Source organism: Pseudorasbora parva, chromosome 4 (genome assembly GCF_024679245.1).
Source record: "Pseudorasbora parva isolate DD20220531a chromosome 4, ASM2467924v1, whole genome shotgun sequence".
In the NCBI taxonomy this organism is placed as follows: domain Eukaryota; kingdom Metazoa; phylum Chordata; class Actinopteri; order Cypriniformes; family Gobionidae; genus Pseudorasbora; species Pseudorasbora parva.
The window spans coordinates 7281097-7298346 of NC_090175.1; the positions used below are offsets into that span (position 1 = coordinate 7281097).

At 36.9% G+C, this 17250-nt stretch overlaps 1 protein-coding gene across 1 annotated transcript in view; it reads right to left on the bottom strand.

Moving 5' to 3' along the window:
- LOC137073749 (putative adhesion G protein-coupled receptor E4P) overlaps positions 1-14745 on the bottom strand; it is a 28353-nt gene extending 13608 nt beyond the window's left edge. The window contains exons 1-7 of the mRNA XM_067442458.1: positions 14727-14745; positions 12656-13024; positions 12530-12571; positions 6802-6816; positions 6527-6558; positions 5315-5383; positions 4984-5176 (exon numbers count right to left, since the gene is read on the bottom strand). Coding sequence (XP_067298559.1) covers positions 4984-5176; positions 5315-5383; positions 6527-6558; positions 6802-6816; positions 12530-12571; positions 12656-13024; positions 14727-14745 — 739 coding nt within the window. The remainder of the gene's footprint in view (positions 1-4983; positions 5177-5314; positions 5384-6526; positions 6559-6801; positions 6817-12529; positions 12572-12655; positions 13025-14726) is intronic.
- Positions 14746-17250: the final 2505 nt, after the last annotated feature.

A 17250-nucleotide genomic window follows, 5' to 3' on the forward strand; every position in this document is an offset into this window, starting at 1 on the left:
GCCTTTGGCTTTACTTCCAAGTCTCCAGTGCTGCACGCCCATCAGAAAAAAAAAACACACACAAACCTCATTAGTTGACCTCAAATAAAAATAAAAATTAAAAAAGCCAGTTCATGACACCTTTAACTTTTATTATACTCCAGGACGAAAGAAAAGTGTGTTTGTACCCTGAGCACATTCTCTGCAATACGAGCGCACTGAAGCTCACTCTCGCATCATGTCTGAGTTAAATCATTAACACTATCGCCACACAGTACATGTGTTTTATTGAACTAAATACATTACAATCTGCTAAAATGATACGCAGGCTACTTCTGTGAACAAGAGCGCTCCCAAGTCCGTGTTTCTCACACGGTTTGCGTGAATTGTGGCACAGTTTAGCACACGCACACAAAATACAGGCAGGTCAATAGGGAATGCGCAGGGGCCACATTATATTCCAGCTCTTAAAGGGGCCGCACTATATTCCTACCAGTGATGCATGGGTCAATGTATAAACAACCTGCCCGCAACTCGGACCGCAAAAAAAGAATACAATATTGTACCCGACCCGCTTCCTGACATTTTTGAAAAAGTAGTAAATGCTCCCTGGCATATTTTCCATCCAGACCTTGGAGGAGAGAAATGGGTAACGCATTAGATTACGGCCCGGAAAGTACTGCATAATTAAAGTGAATTTACAGCAAAACTTTCTGTAATTATAGTGTAACTATACAGTAAGTATATGGGAACAATATGTAATATTGGGGGAATAAAGGGGTTACTATCACGAAAATTTACAAATTATTTATACTGTAAGTATTTTTTAATTAAGGGGTCAATTATACTGTAAGTATTTTTTAATTAAGGGGTCAATTATACTGTAAGTATTTTTTAATTAAGGAGTAATTATACTGTAGGTATTTTTTAATTAAGGGGTAATTATACTGTACGTATTTTTTAATTAAGGGGTCAATTACACTGTAAGTATTTTTTAATTAAGGGGTAATTATACTGTAAGTATTTTTTAATTAAGGGGTCAATTACACTGTAAGTATTTTTTAATTAAGGGGTAATTATACTGTAAGTATTTTTTAATTAAGGGGTCAATTACACTGTAGGTATTTTTTAATTAAGGGGTCAATTATACTGTAAGTATTTTTTAATTAAGGGGTAATTATACTGTAGGTATTTTTTAATTAAGGGGTCAATTACACTGTAGGTATTTTTTAATTAAGGGGTCAATTATACTGTAAGTATTTTTTAATTAAGGGGTAATTATACTGTAGGTATTTTTTAATTAAGGGGTCAATTATACTGTAAGTATTTTTTAATTAAGGGGTCAATTATACTGTAAGTATTTTTTAATTAAGGGGTAATTATACTGTAGGTATTTTTTAATTAAGGGGTCAATTATACTGTAAGTATTTTTTAATTAAGGGGTAATTATACTGTAAGTATTTTTTAATTAAGGGGTAATTATACTGTAAGTATTTTTTAATTAAGGGGTAATTATACTGTAGGTATTTTTTAATTAAGGGGTCAATTATACTGTAAGTATTTTTTAATTAAGGGGTCAATTATACTGTAAGTATTTTTTAATTAAGGGGTAATTATACTGTAAGTATTCTTTAATTAAGGGGTAATTATACTGTAAGTATTTTTTAATTAAGGGGTAATTATCCGTGTAGTTATGGGGTAAGTATGAATGTGCTGGCTGTAAATTAAAGTGGCTCTTGTTCTCCTCTTGTTTCATGTAATTACAGGGTAAGTACAATAAAAACACAAATACAATCTGATATCACTCAGAAACCTTTATTTAAAAAATGAAAAATAAAAACTTTTTTTAAAACAGATTTAGAGCACATTCATTTCTCTTGCTTGGCTTCATCCTCCTCATGTTCCTCTTCTTTTTCTTCCTTGCCACAGATGAATCTTAAGAAGGATCCCACGTGTCTAGCTAGTATTCTGTAACTGTTACACTGAAAATACAGTGCGTGCAGAAATATCCTCACCGTTTACTCGTCTTTTACCCTCATGCAATCCGAGATGTATACGACTTTATTTCCTCAGATGAACACAGATAAATAAATAATCTCTGCTAATTAAAACTCTTTTGGGTTTCCAAGAGTTAAAGCATCAAACAGCACATACAGCAATAACTACAGTAATCCATACGATCCCGATGGATGAATCAATGTCAAGGCTTGATTTATTCATTTATTTTGTTTCGTTTTTTTAACAATTAAGATGCTGCATGTGTTTATCCAGTCTAATCATAGTGTGCGTCTCTCCCCTGACTTTCCCAACAAAAATCCCACCCTGGAATGTATGCGCCAAAATGAGTTTGATGTACGTGGTAAAAAATAAAGTGCGTATCATATGCTTGCCAAAAACTGAGTAGCATATGCAAGCCACTCATTTTGGCGTATACATTCCACGAGATCGCACACTCGTACTATTGATTACGATCGCATTACCATGTGATCGTGTTGGACATTATTGAGCTATATGCGTTTAAAAGTATAGCCTATTAAAATGGTACAATGGCATTGCTCAGTTTAACGTGTTGGGAAATCAAGCATTTTGCCCTGCGTCATCTTTATTTCAAAAGACCCGACTGACCGTGACCCGAATATCATTAAAAATATTTTTGGATGACTCGTAATCGTGGAAACCCGTGGGTGACCGCAGGCACCTGCTCATTTTGGATCAACCCGCGCATCACTGATTACTACTTGTATCTTCATTACCTAGAGATATACATCATTCAAAAAGTGGTCAAAACGCAGAAAATCTATTTTACAGCATTAGGTGCATTTTTTAATTAATGAAATGTCAATCTTCATCTTTATAATAGAAGACAAAAATCTTCAAGATACAGTAAAGCTCACATGAATAACGGACTGGCACCTCAAAAACAGTCCTTTGTGGTGGAACAAGCAAAGCTATATAGAAATATATAGTTAGCATCTTAATTTAATCTTTGTTTTATTATTTTATTAGTTCATGAACTAATTGGTAACTCAACTAATTTAATGTAAAGAGCTATAATTACTAATTAAATATAGTAAATGTATAGATTGCCATAGAATAAATATTTTTATTGCCAACTAGTAGTCATTTATTAAAGCAATTAGTCGACTAATCTCACATTTATATTTCTGATGAAATACTGGGTGCATGGAGGAATATAGCTTTTCCGGGGGGCAAAAGTAGGCTAATAATAGCCCTACTGTATGTCTGTAAAAAATAAAGAGGTAAACTTAATAAACAAGTGTTTTCTAAATCAGTGGCGCCTGCAGACATTATTTGGTTTCGAATCAACTTTTGTTTATAATGGACATTCAAATTTTGCTGTTGAAGAGCTTGTTTAAATATAAAGCTTAGTTTGTTCTATTTTGCTGTCTTTAAATAGTTTTTGTTTTTGCCTTTTTATAAGGTTCAAAAGGTTAGTCTTGTCCTCCTTATCAATATCCTATTTAATTTGTAATGATTTAATGATTCAAATAAATTATGAGTGTTTTTCATGCTAGCAGCTAGGTAAGCATTATAATGTGTGTTGCGAAGTACATTCCCACATAGCAACATTGTGTCGGCCCAGATCTGGCCCTCATCTGGCACATGTGGAATACGGATCTGGCCCACATGCTGCGATGAATGACGGCCCTTGAGTGGCCCACTCCTGTTTGCCAGATCTGGGCCACAAGCAGGCCATAACAATGCCACATGTCAGCCAAGAGCAAAGAAATAAACCAGAACTGGACCTTATCTGAGTCACAAAATCTGTGTGTAATAAATATGGAGTCATCGCAGACTTAATAATCCTGTTAACCAGACCCGTATTCCACATGTGCCAGATGAGGGCCAGATCTGGGCCGACACAATGTTGCTATGTGGGTTGGTCTCTGAAGTAAAGGCTGAGCAGATGGTGAACAGTGGGAAAGTGGGACCCACTTTATATTAGGTGGCCTTAACCACTATGTACTAACATTGTAATTAATCATTTGATACATTGCACTTATTGTGTACATACATGTTTTTACATTGTACTTACATTTAAAAAAACACCTGCATGTAATTACGTCTGTAATTAATTTCTGTAATTACATTTGTAATTACACAGTTGGCTCTTCCCTTTCACCTAACCCTACCCTTAAACTGACCCACACCAACACACCTGTCCCTAACTCTACCCGTATTCCACCTCAATATCAGCAAAGGTGTTTTGCAATACAATTTGAACACAGTAAGTACATTGTATTTATTTTTTGATGTAAGTACATAGTACTTAAGGCCACCTATTATAAAGTGGGGCCGGAAAGTGGGACATGCTAAGTACCTTTTGGCTTTTTCACTTAAAAATCTATAACATAAACAAAAAATATATTATAACACAATAAAGAACAGGGAAAAAGCAAAAGAGCAGTAAAAATGTATCTACCTTTGCCGTTTTAATCAAGAAAAACAAATGCACAAATAGCAACTTTCATCGCAACTTTTGGCCGGAACATCAGGCATTTTAGGCCGCAACAATCACAAAAAAAGGCCTGCGAAATCCTGGAGAGACTGAATATGTATCTTTTTTATTATTAAAGTCCAATTTACAAACAAATAAAATGACTATTCGCTATTGACTGGGTTTCATCTCTGATGCAGTTTGAACCCTTCATGTTTACTTGTCATGGCGCTGATGCGAGTGGCTGCCTTTTCAGTAGTTCTGTTGTGTGTTTTTCTTGTATTCTTGTCCCACTTGTTTTCACTTTGTAAATACTACAGTTTTTTTATATTTTGAATCTATTCTATGGATATGGCTCTTTTTTAAGGCTGTGGCTGAAGTCAGTTTTATTTCTTGTGTTTCTCTGTCCTTCAGTGATTCTGCTTATCATCAGGTGTCTTCAATAATGCTTATATAGGCCACCGCTGCTCTTTAGACTATATAAACTCCCTGATATCATATATAATCTCAGTTTCATCATCAATTATAACAGTTTCTCCACTCACCTAAAGCAGCAAGAGTAAAACTGACATTGGCACTCGTGTCTGTCGGCTTCACCAATGTAGAAATGAGTTTCTCGCTGCTTTTTAACACACGGTTTCCATCGGAGGCGAGTTTAGCTGGGCTGACTGATGATGATGATGATGATGATGAAGACTCTGAAGCGTTGAAGACCACAGTCAAAATGTCCGTCACCGTCTAGTTTAATGATCAGACAAACAGAGTCACAGTAAATATCATCAGAGCCAATAAGACAGCACAGGTAATCATGTCAATCATCTATTATCTACATTATCTGACAGATATTTGATTATCATTTTTCTCTTGAAGACTTACATTCACAGAGAGCACTTGAGATGTGATGTTCTCGATTTGATCAAGAAGATTTTGGAAACAGTCCCGACTCTGGAATCACAATTGTGAAAGCAGTATTTGTTGATTTTCATCATGTTTTCAATATTAACAGAGAAGCAAACATGTATTGTTACTGCACTGAAGGCCACTGTGAAGGTTCAGTGATTATATACAGACACACTCCACAAATCAATCAACAACAGAAAAGCACAGTAATATTTCACACAACAATTGCACATTTTATTGCACTACTCTTTGGACAAATTAGTTACCAATCCATAGGTGCAAATTTAACTTGAGCAAAAAAATGTATAAAATAATGTATATTGCATAAAATCACTATTTCCATCCCACGTGTTCTTGAGAAGAAGAAAAAAAATTGCCACTTCCTGAAAAAAGCAGCTCCAACGTCAGACAGACTTTGACTTTGGTTGGAATAAGGATCACACCGTGACTGTTTCATACTCTGATTCTAAAAGGTAAAAAAAAATGCGATACACAGGGTGTGCCCTTGTGGGTTGTTAAGGTGTATTGCATTGAATTGAACAATTTGTTGTATTGCACAAGTTTAGGAGAGTTTTGTTGCGAGACTTTGTCATGGTTGTTCCAAAGAGAGGGCATTCTGAAAGGTGGCAACATTCATTTGACTTCGCCAATAAGGTTGCTAATATGCTATATTTGGATTATTTTCTGCAGCATATATATTGAATTGATCATTGATGTTGTTAAGAAGCAAAATCTACATTTTAAGCACAGGTGGAAAGTCCAGGGGTCAGAAAGTAAAAGTCCAGGACTTTTCAAAATTCAACGTCTGCCCAACATTGGAGCTTGATGTCAAACCAAAATCCAAAGTCTGACGGATGTTGGAGTCTACATCCTGTGTCTGCTGGGCTGTGGCTCTTTTTCATGCATCATAAATGACTTGCTCCTCAAAGCGCAGAAGAAACAATAATAAACGCTGTCATGTTATTTTTGGTTTGGATGCCTGATGTTTAGGATTATGAGTCTGGTAATTTTATCAAATCATTTTGATGACAGGCATTTCAGAATGACTAAATCTAAATATTGATTAGTCCAGTTATCCAATCATATAATCTTATGCAATAACCCAACATTAGCATAAATACATGGATGGAAACATGGCTTGAGCTGTGAGTCCAACTCTAAAGCTTCAGTTTCAGAAACTCAACTTACGCCGCATTCTTTCTGCAGTGTTATATTTATACCTGCAATGACAGAAATCAGCATCAGGACAATAATACAATACAGCTGCGAAAGTCAATTCATAAAATTATTATAAATAATATTTTTTCATTATCCATTTGTACTGTTTTATTCATTTTCAACTTAGTCCAGAGTGGAAGTCATTGTCTCACTTTAAGGCCGGTATGGAGGTGATCCATTAGGAGCAGAAGTCAAAACTATCAGAATGAAACAAAAATCAGCGTGAAACAATATTAATACATTACCAGCTGAGGTCGTCTCTGGGTGTGTCTCTGGTGTGAAGGTTGTTGTAGCAGCTGAAAAAAATAATGATTCATGAATATTAACGAATCAACAAACGCACAAATAATATGGAAGCGTACAAAAAGCATGTGTAAATATATTTAAGCACAGTATGTGAAATAAAAGCCACTTTGCCTGAGCAAACCTTATACTTAAAAACTGTTTTAGCATATCTACTGTTTGGCCACCAAATAATTCTCACTAAATTCTAACTAAAAAGCCAGATCCAGTACTTCACGATTGAACCCAAAAAGATGAAGTAGCTTGATAAATGCTATCTAGATGGGGGAAAATATCACATAGTGTAGCTTTAAATGTACACTTCTTTATTTAAGTCCATGCTCAAGAGTGTTTACGTGAATTAGATTATTAGGGATTGACACAGGGGCTGTTAACATGACACCGTCTAACCAAAAACAGCAGTTTTTGCCTTTCATTTACACGACAACTGCATTTGGAAATATTATTAATATAACCAAATTTGTTATATAGTTACAGTTATAACATAACATGTTATATATTAATTCTAAAGCACTATTATAGCAAGGTAATGTTTAAATGTGAATTCAACTGAAATATATTTATTATTTATTTTATTGTCATCTTACACATGAATCTGCATTCAATTAATTAGCATGAAACAAATGGTAACACTTTAGTATGGGGAACACATTCACTATTAACTACGACTTTTGCCTCACTAAACTCCAAATGTAATGCTTATTTATGGTTAGTAAGGTAGTTTTTGTAGCATTTAAGTTTATTGGGTAGGAATAAGAGATGTATAATAAGGTCAAGCAGAATAAGGCATTAATATTTGCTTTATAAGTACTAATAAACATCCATTATCCTAGTAATATACATGCACTGTAATAAATAGCTGTAAAAATTACAGCATTATTTTACAGCAGCTGGCTGTATAGAGAATGGGAACTTGACGTCACCAACACAATACATTAGTATTGCACAATGCACCAACAACACTACATTAGCGAACGTGTAGTAGTGGAGGTAGACGTTAAATCTTGTGTTATATAGTTAAAAACAAATTCTAATGGTGTACGCTTGTGTTATGACTGCTATAGACGCTTTCACGACCTGCGTGAAAAAACAAAACAAAAAAACAAACAAAAAAAACATGACGCACATTTTTTTCAGTTTACCAGCTTGGAAACAACAAAGTCAATGTCAATTTTATTTCTATAGCACATTTAAAGATGGCTGAGCCACATCAAAGCGCTTCACAATAAAGTGCTAAGTGCAGTAAGCAAAGAAAGGCAAAGAAGAAATAATAATTATAATATATACAAAATGGAAAGGGCAACAAGGCAATAACTGCAGGAGTTAAAATAATGTAAAAGAACATTTGAATAGTACCCAGGGTCACTATATGCTGGCACTTAATAAGAGACACTAATCAAAGGCTAGAAAAAAAGAGTTGAGTTTTCAAAAGAGACTTAAAAATGTTTAGAGACTGGGCTGCACGGATGTGGAGGGAGAGCTAGTTCCAGAGTCTGGGGGCTGCTAGTGCAAAGGCTCTGTCCCCCTTTGTTTTTAGCCTGGACCTGGGCACTTCCAACAGCAGTAGGTCAGCTGACCGTAGTGCTCTGGAGGGGATGTGGTGGTGGAGAAGATCAGATAGATATGTGGGGGCCACACCATGGAGGGATTTATAGACTGTCAGTAGCATTTTAAAATCAATGCGGAAGCGGATGGGGAGCCAGTGCGAGGACCGGGGTGATAAGTTCTCGCTTTTTTGTACAAGTGAGTAGTCGAGCGGCTGCGTTCTGAACCAACTGCAGGCGGCGGAGCTGGGAAAGGTCAATGCCAGAGTATAGAGTGTTGCAATAGTCCAGTTGACATGTAATGAATGCATAGATAACTCTCTCTAGATCACTCTGTGGCAGGTAGGCTTTGGTCTTAGCTGTTGTTCTCAAGTGTAAAAAGCTTTCCCTGACTACTGCACTGACCTGCTGCTCAAACTTGAAGGCACTGTCAAAGATTACCCCCAGATTTCTGGCAGAGGGCCTGACATTAGAGGCTAGAGGGCCCAGGGCATCAGTGGAGAAGGCCGGGGAAGTTTTGCCAAAAATAGTTATTTCGGTCTTACCCGTATTGAGGTTGAGGAAGTTTGAACCCACCCATGCATTTATGTCAGACAAACAGTCAAGCAAAGAACGGAGTGCAGCCTGTCCATCAGCTTTTAGGGGGAGATACAGCTGGACATTGTCAGCATAGCAGTGGAAGGAGATGTGTTTGACCAGAATTTCCCCTAGGGGTAAAATATACAACAAAAATAGGATAGGGCCTAGTATAGAGCCTTGAGGGACCCCACAGGTGAGGGGGGCTACAGAAGATGTGAATTCTCCCAACTGGATACAGAAGCTCCTGTCGGCCATATAGGACTGGAAAAACTTCAGGGCCGTGCCTTTGATGCCTACGCGATGCTCAAGCCGTGACAGCAGAATCCTGTGATCCACCGTGTCAAAGGCTGCTGTGAGATCTAAAAGCATTAGGATCACCGGGCTTTCCGTGTCAGCGGCTAGGAGCAGGTCATTAAGCACTCTCAGGAGAGCAGTTTCAGTGCTGTGGGCGTTTCTAAAGCCGGACTGGAATTTCTCGTAGATATTGTTTTGAGATAAAAAAAAAGAGTGGAGCTGGACATACATTTCTTGCTCAAGGACTTTAGACAGAAAGGGCAGATTGGGGATAGGCCTAAAGTTTGAAAGGATAGAGGGGTCAAGGGTTGGCTTCTTTACTAGTGGCTGCACCACGGCATGCTTGAAGGCATCCGGGACGTACCCAGAGGAGAGAATGACATTAATCAGCAGTAGAAGAGCGGGAGCAACTGTATCAAGAACCATAGCATATTTGAGTAGACGGGAGGGCAGACAATCAGAAGGGCAGTTTGAGTGCTGCAGATGTCGGACTGCATCAGAAAGGGAGGATAGGGAAATGGGCTCAAACTGCATGAGGACATCTGACTGGGGGAGTGGGGAGTGGAGGGTGGAGGTATCAGAAGGCCTGAGTGCTGCAATCTTCTCAATGAAGAATTTTAGAAAGCTTTCACAGAGGGCTGGTGAGGGCAAAACAGGGGATCCATTTCTGGGATTTATGAGCGAATTTAGTGTATTGAAGAGAACCTGGGGTTTGTGACTATGTGACTGTGATTTGGCGGTTTTAACGGCTCCGTGGTAATCCTCCAAGCAACTTCAGAGGATTTGGAGGGATATGTGGAGGCGGTCCTTCTGCCACTTGCGCTCTGCCCGCCTACAGGCACGTCTGAGATCATGTGTTGCATCGTTGAGCCATGGTGTAGTATGAGCTTTTTTCCGTTTGGCCTTGACAGGAGCAACAGAGTCCAGAATGCCAGTGCAAGCTGATGAGAACATAGAAAGAAGCTCATCAGCAGAATACTCAGAGCTATAGCTCAGTGACAGCCTACACAAAGAGAAGACATTGAAAGCGGCTGAAAATTGCCCAGCAGTCGAAGATTTGAGCATACGCGAGCCCCGCTTGGAGACACTGGGGGTACTACCTGAGAATGGGACTGACACAGTGAACAGAATTGGGGAGTGATCGGAGAAAGACATAGCACAGATTTCATTAACAGAGATTGAAACACAGTAGGATAACACGAGATCTAGTGTGTGACCCCTTTCGTGCGTTGGGCCAGTGACAGATTGCTTAAGATTGAATGAGTCAAGGAGGTTCAGAAAGTCCCTGGTCAGAGACTGTGACTCACAACAAACATGGACATTAAAATCACCACATATTAATATGTGATCATATTTAACCATAAGCCCAGACAAAACAGCCACAAAGTCAGCGATAAAGTCTCCGTTGAATTTAGGTGGGCGATACACCACTGCACATAAAACGGAGCAAGACTGAATAATTTCAAATAGTTGCAGCTCAAAACTTGTCAAACTAGCGTTTGGAATCTGCCGACAGTGAAACCGAGACTTGTAAACAGAGGCGACGCCTTCGCCCTTCCCAGTCATTTGGGGGGAATGAAAAAAGTTACAGTCTGGTGGAAGAAGTTCAGGGAAAGGCGTGTTTGCGCAAATGGAGACCCAGGTCTCACACAGAAACATAAATTCTAGCTCCCGAGAGATAAAGTCATTGAGCATTAATGTTTCTCTGATTGGTTCTCCAATCTACTGGTTCAGGTCTGGCTGCCCAAGCCTCACGGAGATATAGGTTGCGAATGTTAAGCAAGGCTTGTCAATCGTAGTACAGTAGAGCTGACACATCCAGGTGGATGCATAAAAACAGGGGCTATAATTATCAAACAGAATGCCCGTGGAAGGTGAATCGCCGAACAGACTGGCGCCATCTTGGCCATGAGTGAAGACTGCATCCCAACAGGTGAAAGTAAAACTCAATCAAAATAAACAGCCTACCAAAACTGTGTCTTTATAATTTGTGTTTATATATTTATTATTCATAACATATACTACAGAATTATGATTTCTGAACCGCTTATATCCTATGCTCACGCCATAAATAATGTAAAAACATCTGGAAATTCTTCATTGCTACTCTCAGTAGAAGGAATCTTGTACGTGAACCTTTTAAGTCCAGTAAAACTTTTTAGTACGGTAGGCTAAAATTGCTGTTACAATTTAAATCATTTCAAAGCTGCATTACGGACCATAATCTAATGTTATCCTGTAATGCTTTATATACGCTATGGAATTGCAATATGATATATTTTGATTAAATAAATGATCCACCCGCTGAGATCAGCAATATTATTTTAAATATCAGATACAGACTTTTTCGTTAGGCTATATAAAAATAAAAAAAACTGCGAAAGAAAAATCAATGTGTAGTCTTGTGTGTGGTGCGATAGACAGCCGTATGATTTCTGATTGTATGAAATGTGATGAATATGTGCAATGTCCTGCCTGTACGACAAGAGTATGCAAGAGTAGTTCATGTACGCAAGCGATTCAAATATTAGTTCATTCATTCTGAGAGCAAGCAGTTTTTAAAAAGTAATACAGTCGTTTTTTTTCTCCAGTGATTCGTATTTGTTATCATTGTACGCTCCTGAGCGTGTCTAAAACATGGCGGCGACTGCCCATAATGAATTTACGTATTTTGCCAGACTCTATTCTCATAATACAGTACATTGCTGTAAACTGCATTCTGGGATCGCGTGATGGTTTGATTCAAATATACAGAATTTTCCTGTAAATTTCAAATCTACGTGAATGCGGTAAGTGACTTATTAATTAATTTTATTTTCCATCCACCTCTGCTGAGATCTTCAGAGATTTAATGTCTTTTTTTATCTTCAGTTGATTTTATCTAAAGCTGTGGCTGAAGTCAGTTGTAGTTCTTGGGTTTCTGCTCATCTCTTTTTCTGTTCTCGTCTTTCCTTCAGTAATTCTGCTTTTTAACAGGCTTATTAAGGCAGAGATGACTCCATATTTAGTATCCGCAGATTTTGTGACTCAGATAAGGTCTAGTTCTGGTTTATTTCTTTGCTCTTGGCTGACATGTGGCATTGTTACAGCCTGCATGTGGCCCAGATCTGGCAAACATTCATCGCAGCATGTGGGCCAGATACGTATTCCGCATGTGCCAGATGTGGGCCAGATCTGGACCGACACAATGCTATGTGGGTAATGTCAAACCCAACCCTAGAAGTAGGCGTATTTGGATGCAGTGTTACATTACCAGGTGAGACAGATGTAGAGATGGTGTTAACACTGTCAGTGTCTGAAAGATTGGATGAATAGTGATTAATGAACAGAAACACAAATATCATGAATGTGTAGAAAGAGGTCATGTGAATATTATTACCTGCACAGTATCCTGAATCACAGCGAGTTGGGCTAACCAGCTTGTAGACATAATAATTGTCTGGACAGGCTTTGACTTTAATGGGATAAGACCCGATATAGCAGCAGTAACTGCCAAAGTAACCACAGACATCTCGAGTGACGACTCCATCCATTACTGTCGGGTTTCCACCGCGTATCCACAAGGAGACATCTTTGCCACAGTGACCCTTTGAAACACACGTGTCTGGGATATGAGCGCTCCTGTTGTTAATGAAGAGACGATACCAGCCGCTCCAGATGACATCGGTGTCACACTTTATGGCTGAAGCATTTGTATTATTGATGGATCTCCATGGATTGTCCAGCACAGTGTAGTTGTAGCAGGGGTCTGCAGAGATAAACTTGAAAATATCAATATGAATTCATAACCTCAATATGTATTTTGAAAAAACAAAACAAAAACAAATGCATGTTCACTATTTCACATATTCACTATTAACTACGACTTTTGCCTCAATAAATTCCTAATTTACTGCGTATTAATAGTTAGTAAGGTAGTTTTTGTAAGGTAGAATTCAGTACACTGTAAAAAAAAAAAAAAAAAAAAAAAAAAAGAAAAACATTTTTTTCATTATACAGTGAAATGCCTGTTATTTTACAGATATTTGCTGTAATTTTAATTTTGACTATTAAATTTAAGGGAATTGTTTGTATTCTGGGAGTAAATAAAATTTCTGGGAAATTTCTTTTACAAAACTTTTACATAAGTTTGATAAAAAATTTACAGATTTTTTTCAGTAAAAAATAGAAAAAACAAAATGATTTAATATACAGAAATAAGCAGTCATTCAACATTGTTTTTTTTTACCATAAGATAATGTGGTGGTTAAACGATTTTTTAAGCTAAATAATTGTATTTGTAGGCTAAATCTAGTACTATGTGTAGACTATCAACTATTGTACTAATCTTTTTAGTCTTGCAAAAAAAAAAAAAAAAAAAAAAAACCTCATTTGGTAATTTTTCGCACTGACTAATTCTCCCCTACATTTCCTAACCACATCTATTATTCATGAATATGTTATGGGTTTCCAAATCAAGTTTTGCGTAGTTATGTGTGTGTGCGCACGCGTGCACAACAGATTCAAATTTGGCACCGGTTAATTTTCTGTTAGACATACACAGCAGTTCGCGCTTCGGAGCGAGAGGTACAGTGAGGAAGCTATGCTCGTTAGATACGGTAACTATGAGCAGGAGCATTGAACACACAATCGGAACTGTGGAGGGAAAATAACGTTTGTTGTTAACGTTGTTAACATTTCTAATCGGTGTTCAGTCACATAACTGGCGTTGAGAGATAAACAATGAACATCGCAGCAGGCCTATTTAAATTTCCCATCTGTTTTAAAGAAGAAAGAGTAACTTAGCTAACGTTATTCAAAAAGTTTGAAAGGTTGTTTATATGGGGGTAGTAAACATTACCGCCATTATCTTCGTCTCTTTTGAAACTGAACATAAAAAATAATAAAGATTAATGCTTTAAATATGCAAACATTATTTATAAACATTCAAATTCAAAAACAAATATCTTAGTTATTGTACATAAAAAATTGTATTTTAAAAGTAAATTACTGTAGATAAACATTAGATAAACAATAGATTAGAGTAGATTTATAAAATAACTTTTTATAATCTCTTGTATTATAAAATACAATAACAGCAAACAACGGATGAAATGGGAGGAGAACAGGACAGGACCACGGAACAACACCAAACGATCTGACAAACACAGGGTGGTTAGCAAACCATAAAGTAGACCGGGTAATCAGGTGCAGCAGGTGGTGGTGGTGATCTGATGAGCAGGTAATCAGAAACCACGCCTCCCACTTACACTCCACACACAAAGACAGAATAAACCAATGAATTCATGAACCGTGACATTGCAGAGATTAACTTGAAAAATAGTTGTTTTATGTGTAATTTATCATAATTTATCATGATTGATGTTAATTAACAGCAATATACTGTATTATAAATATTAAAGTTTTTGTACGTTTTTTTTTTTTTTACAGTGTACATAGACATCACATACTGTGAGTCTCAAACACCATTGCCTCATCCTTCTTATTTAAATCTCGTGCATGAAAAACACCACGGAAAAATAAGTGATTCTCAACATTATACATCCGGTGACGTAATCGTTGGGAATAATTTATATGTCCGCCCCCAACATTTGCATATGAGTCGCTGTGTGAGGAGAGTGAGTCGCTGCGTGTTTTAGCCCCGATTTTGACTGAAAGGTTTTGCGAAATCACAGACAATTGATCATAGGCAAATCCGTGCTCGTGCACGTGAGAGACAAACACGCAGTGTGAATCATCAAGGACGCCAACAGCCGTGAGATATTTGGAATGCTAAATATCTGGTCCAGGTTCGGAAGATAAAAAGTCCTGTTCTGTATTTTGTTCCAAACACCTGGGTTTGCTAATAGCAGTTTTTCAGCCAGGAGGTAGAATGAATTAGTGAAATCAGCTGATGAGTTCATGAGTGGAATCAAAATATGGCAGGACTTTTACTCTTTGATTTATGACTATTGGATAGTATTGTTTTTGTTTTGTTATTTAACATTATAACAAAATAAGACATGTAAAATATATCTGTTTATTACAGTGTTTCTGTTTCTTAAATGTAAACAAACAATGGCTATTTTTGACCAACGGTATTTTGCATGTTGTATTCGCTAAGCCAGTAGGCTATAACGTTGGTTCCATTTTTAAAGTTCTGGTAAACAGGATTTGGTAATCCTGAAATTTAGTATTTGGATCACAGTGATCTAATCCAATGTTCCTTTAAAAATTGGCATAAATGTAAAATGGATTAGGGCTCAATTTTTCAAAAGCAAAAGAGGGATTCCAAACTAAGATCAGAGCTTGTAATTCGATCGTGTGCTGCCTTCACATGCTATCGGAATTATCGTAAATACGAGTTTCCTAGGTAAGAATTGCACATGACCGCCCTCCCGGCTGCATATATAATATAAGGCCCCCCCCCCAAAAAAAGGATTATCCTCATCCCATCAGAAGGGTGGATTCAGTTGTGATTTTATTTTGTTTTATTTTTATTTTTTTAACCCTGGTAAACAGGATTTGGTAATCCTGAAATTTGGTATTTGGATCAGTGATCCAATCATATGTTCCTTTAAAAAAATGGCAGAAAAGTAAGATGGAACAGGGGATCCTGGATAGCAAAACATGCAATTTCTAAATTCAGATTAATTTGATCCAGATTATTATTATTTTTTTTGTTGACGGAAAAACTCAGCCTATGTGATCCTGGATAACAAAACATGGGATTTCCAAATCTGGATAATTTTGATCCGGATAAATTTTTTGAAAATTTTGAGTCCAAAGACTTAGAATGCAACACGAGTTAATACTTTTATACTGTTTTGGTCAGTTTTTGTAATAAATACCTGTGATATTTGCTTTTATATTGTTAAGATGTGGGTAGGTATAGGGTAGGAGTTGGGTTAGTTGCTCCAAAATATAAAAGTAGTTTATAAATATTCATCAAATCATGTCTACTTAATGCAAATAATTACATTTTAATATGTCTTAATATGATGCACTGGGCAAAAAACTGAAGTCGATGGAGTACCATGTGCGTCAATATAGTGATAGGGGCACCTTTAGCATCTTCATTGTGACGCAGAAGCCACTTCATGCTTCAGATTTTGATGCCTTGTTAGTGAGAAAGGGTTGAATGGAAAGATGCAACAAAGGTTTGCTTTTGTTACATTTAAAATGTATGTATATATATATATATATATATATATATATATATATATATATATATATATATATATATATATATATATATATATATATATATATATATATATATATATATATATATATATATATATATATATATATATATTTTTTTTTTTTTTTTTTTTTTTTTTTTTTTTTACAATATTGTTTAGTTAGAACTCGAACTTGACTGTTTAAAGACTCGTTCTCAACTAATGTCAAACCCGTAGGCCTTTTTTTTCTGATGCAGTGTTACATTACCAGGTGTGACGGTCACTGGTGTGACAGTTGTAGAGATGGTGTTAACGCTGCCAGTGTCTGAAAGATTGGATGAATAGTGATTAATGAACAGAAACACAAATATCATGAATGTGAAGAAAGAACTCATGTGAATATTATTACCTGCACAGTATCCTGAACAGAACACAGCTGGTCTAACCAGCTCATAGACATAATAATTGCCTGGACAGGCTTTGACTTTAATGGGATAAGACCAGAAATAGCAGCAGTAATTGTTCCAGTGACCGCAGACATCTCGAGTGACGACTCCATCCGTTACTGTTGGGTGTCCATCACGTATCCACAGGGGAGCAGAAGTGCCACAGTGACCCAATGGGACACACGTATCTGGTATATGAGCGCTCGTGTTGTTAATGAAGAGACGATACCAGCCGCTCCAGATGACATCGGTGTCACATGTGTAGTGTAACTTCAATAAAAAATCTGTATTATTGATGGATCTCCGTGGTTCAGCCAGCACAGTGTAGTTGTTGCAGGGATCAGACAGATTATCTGTTAATGAAA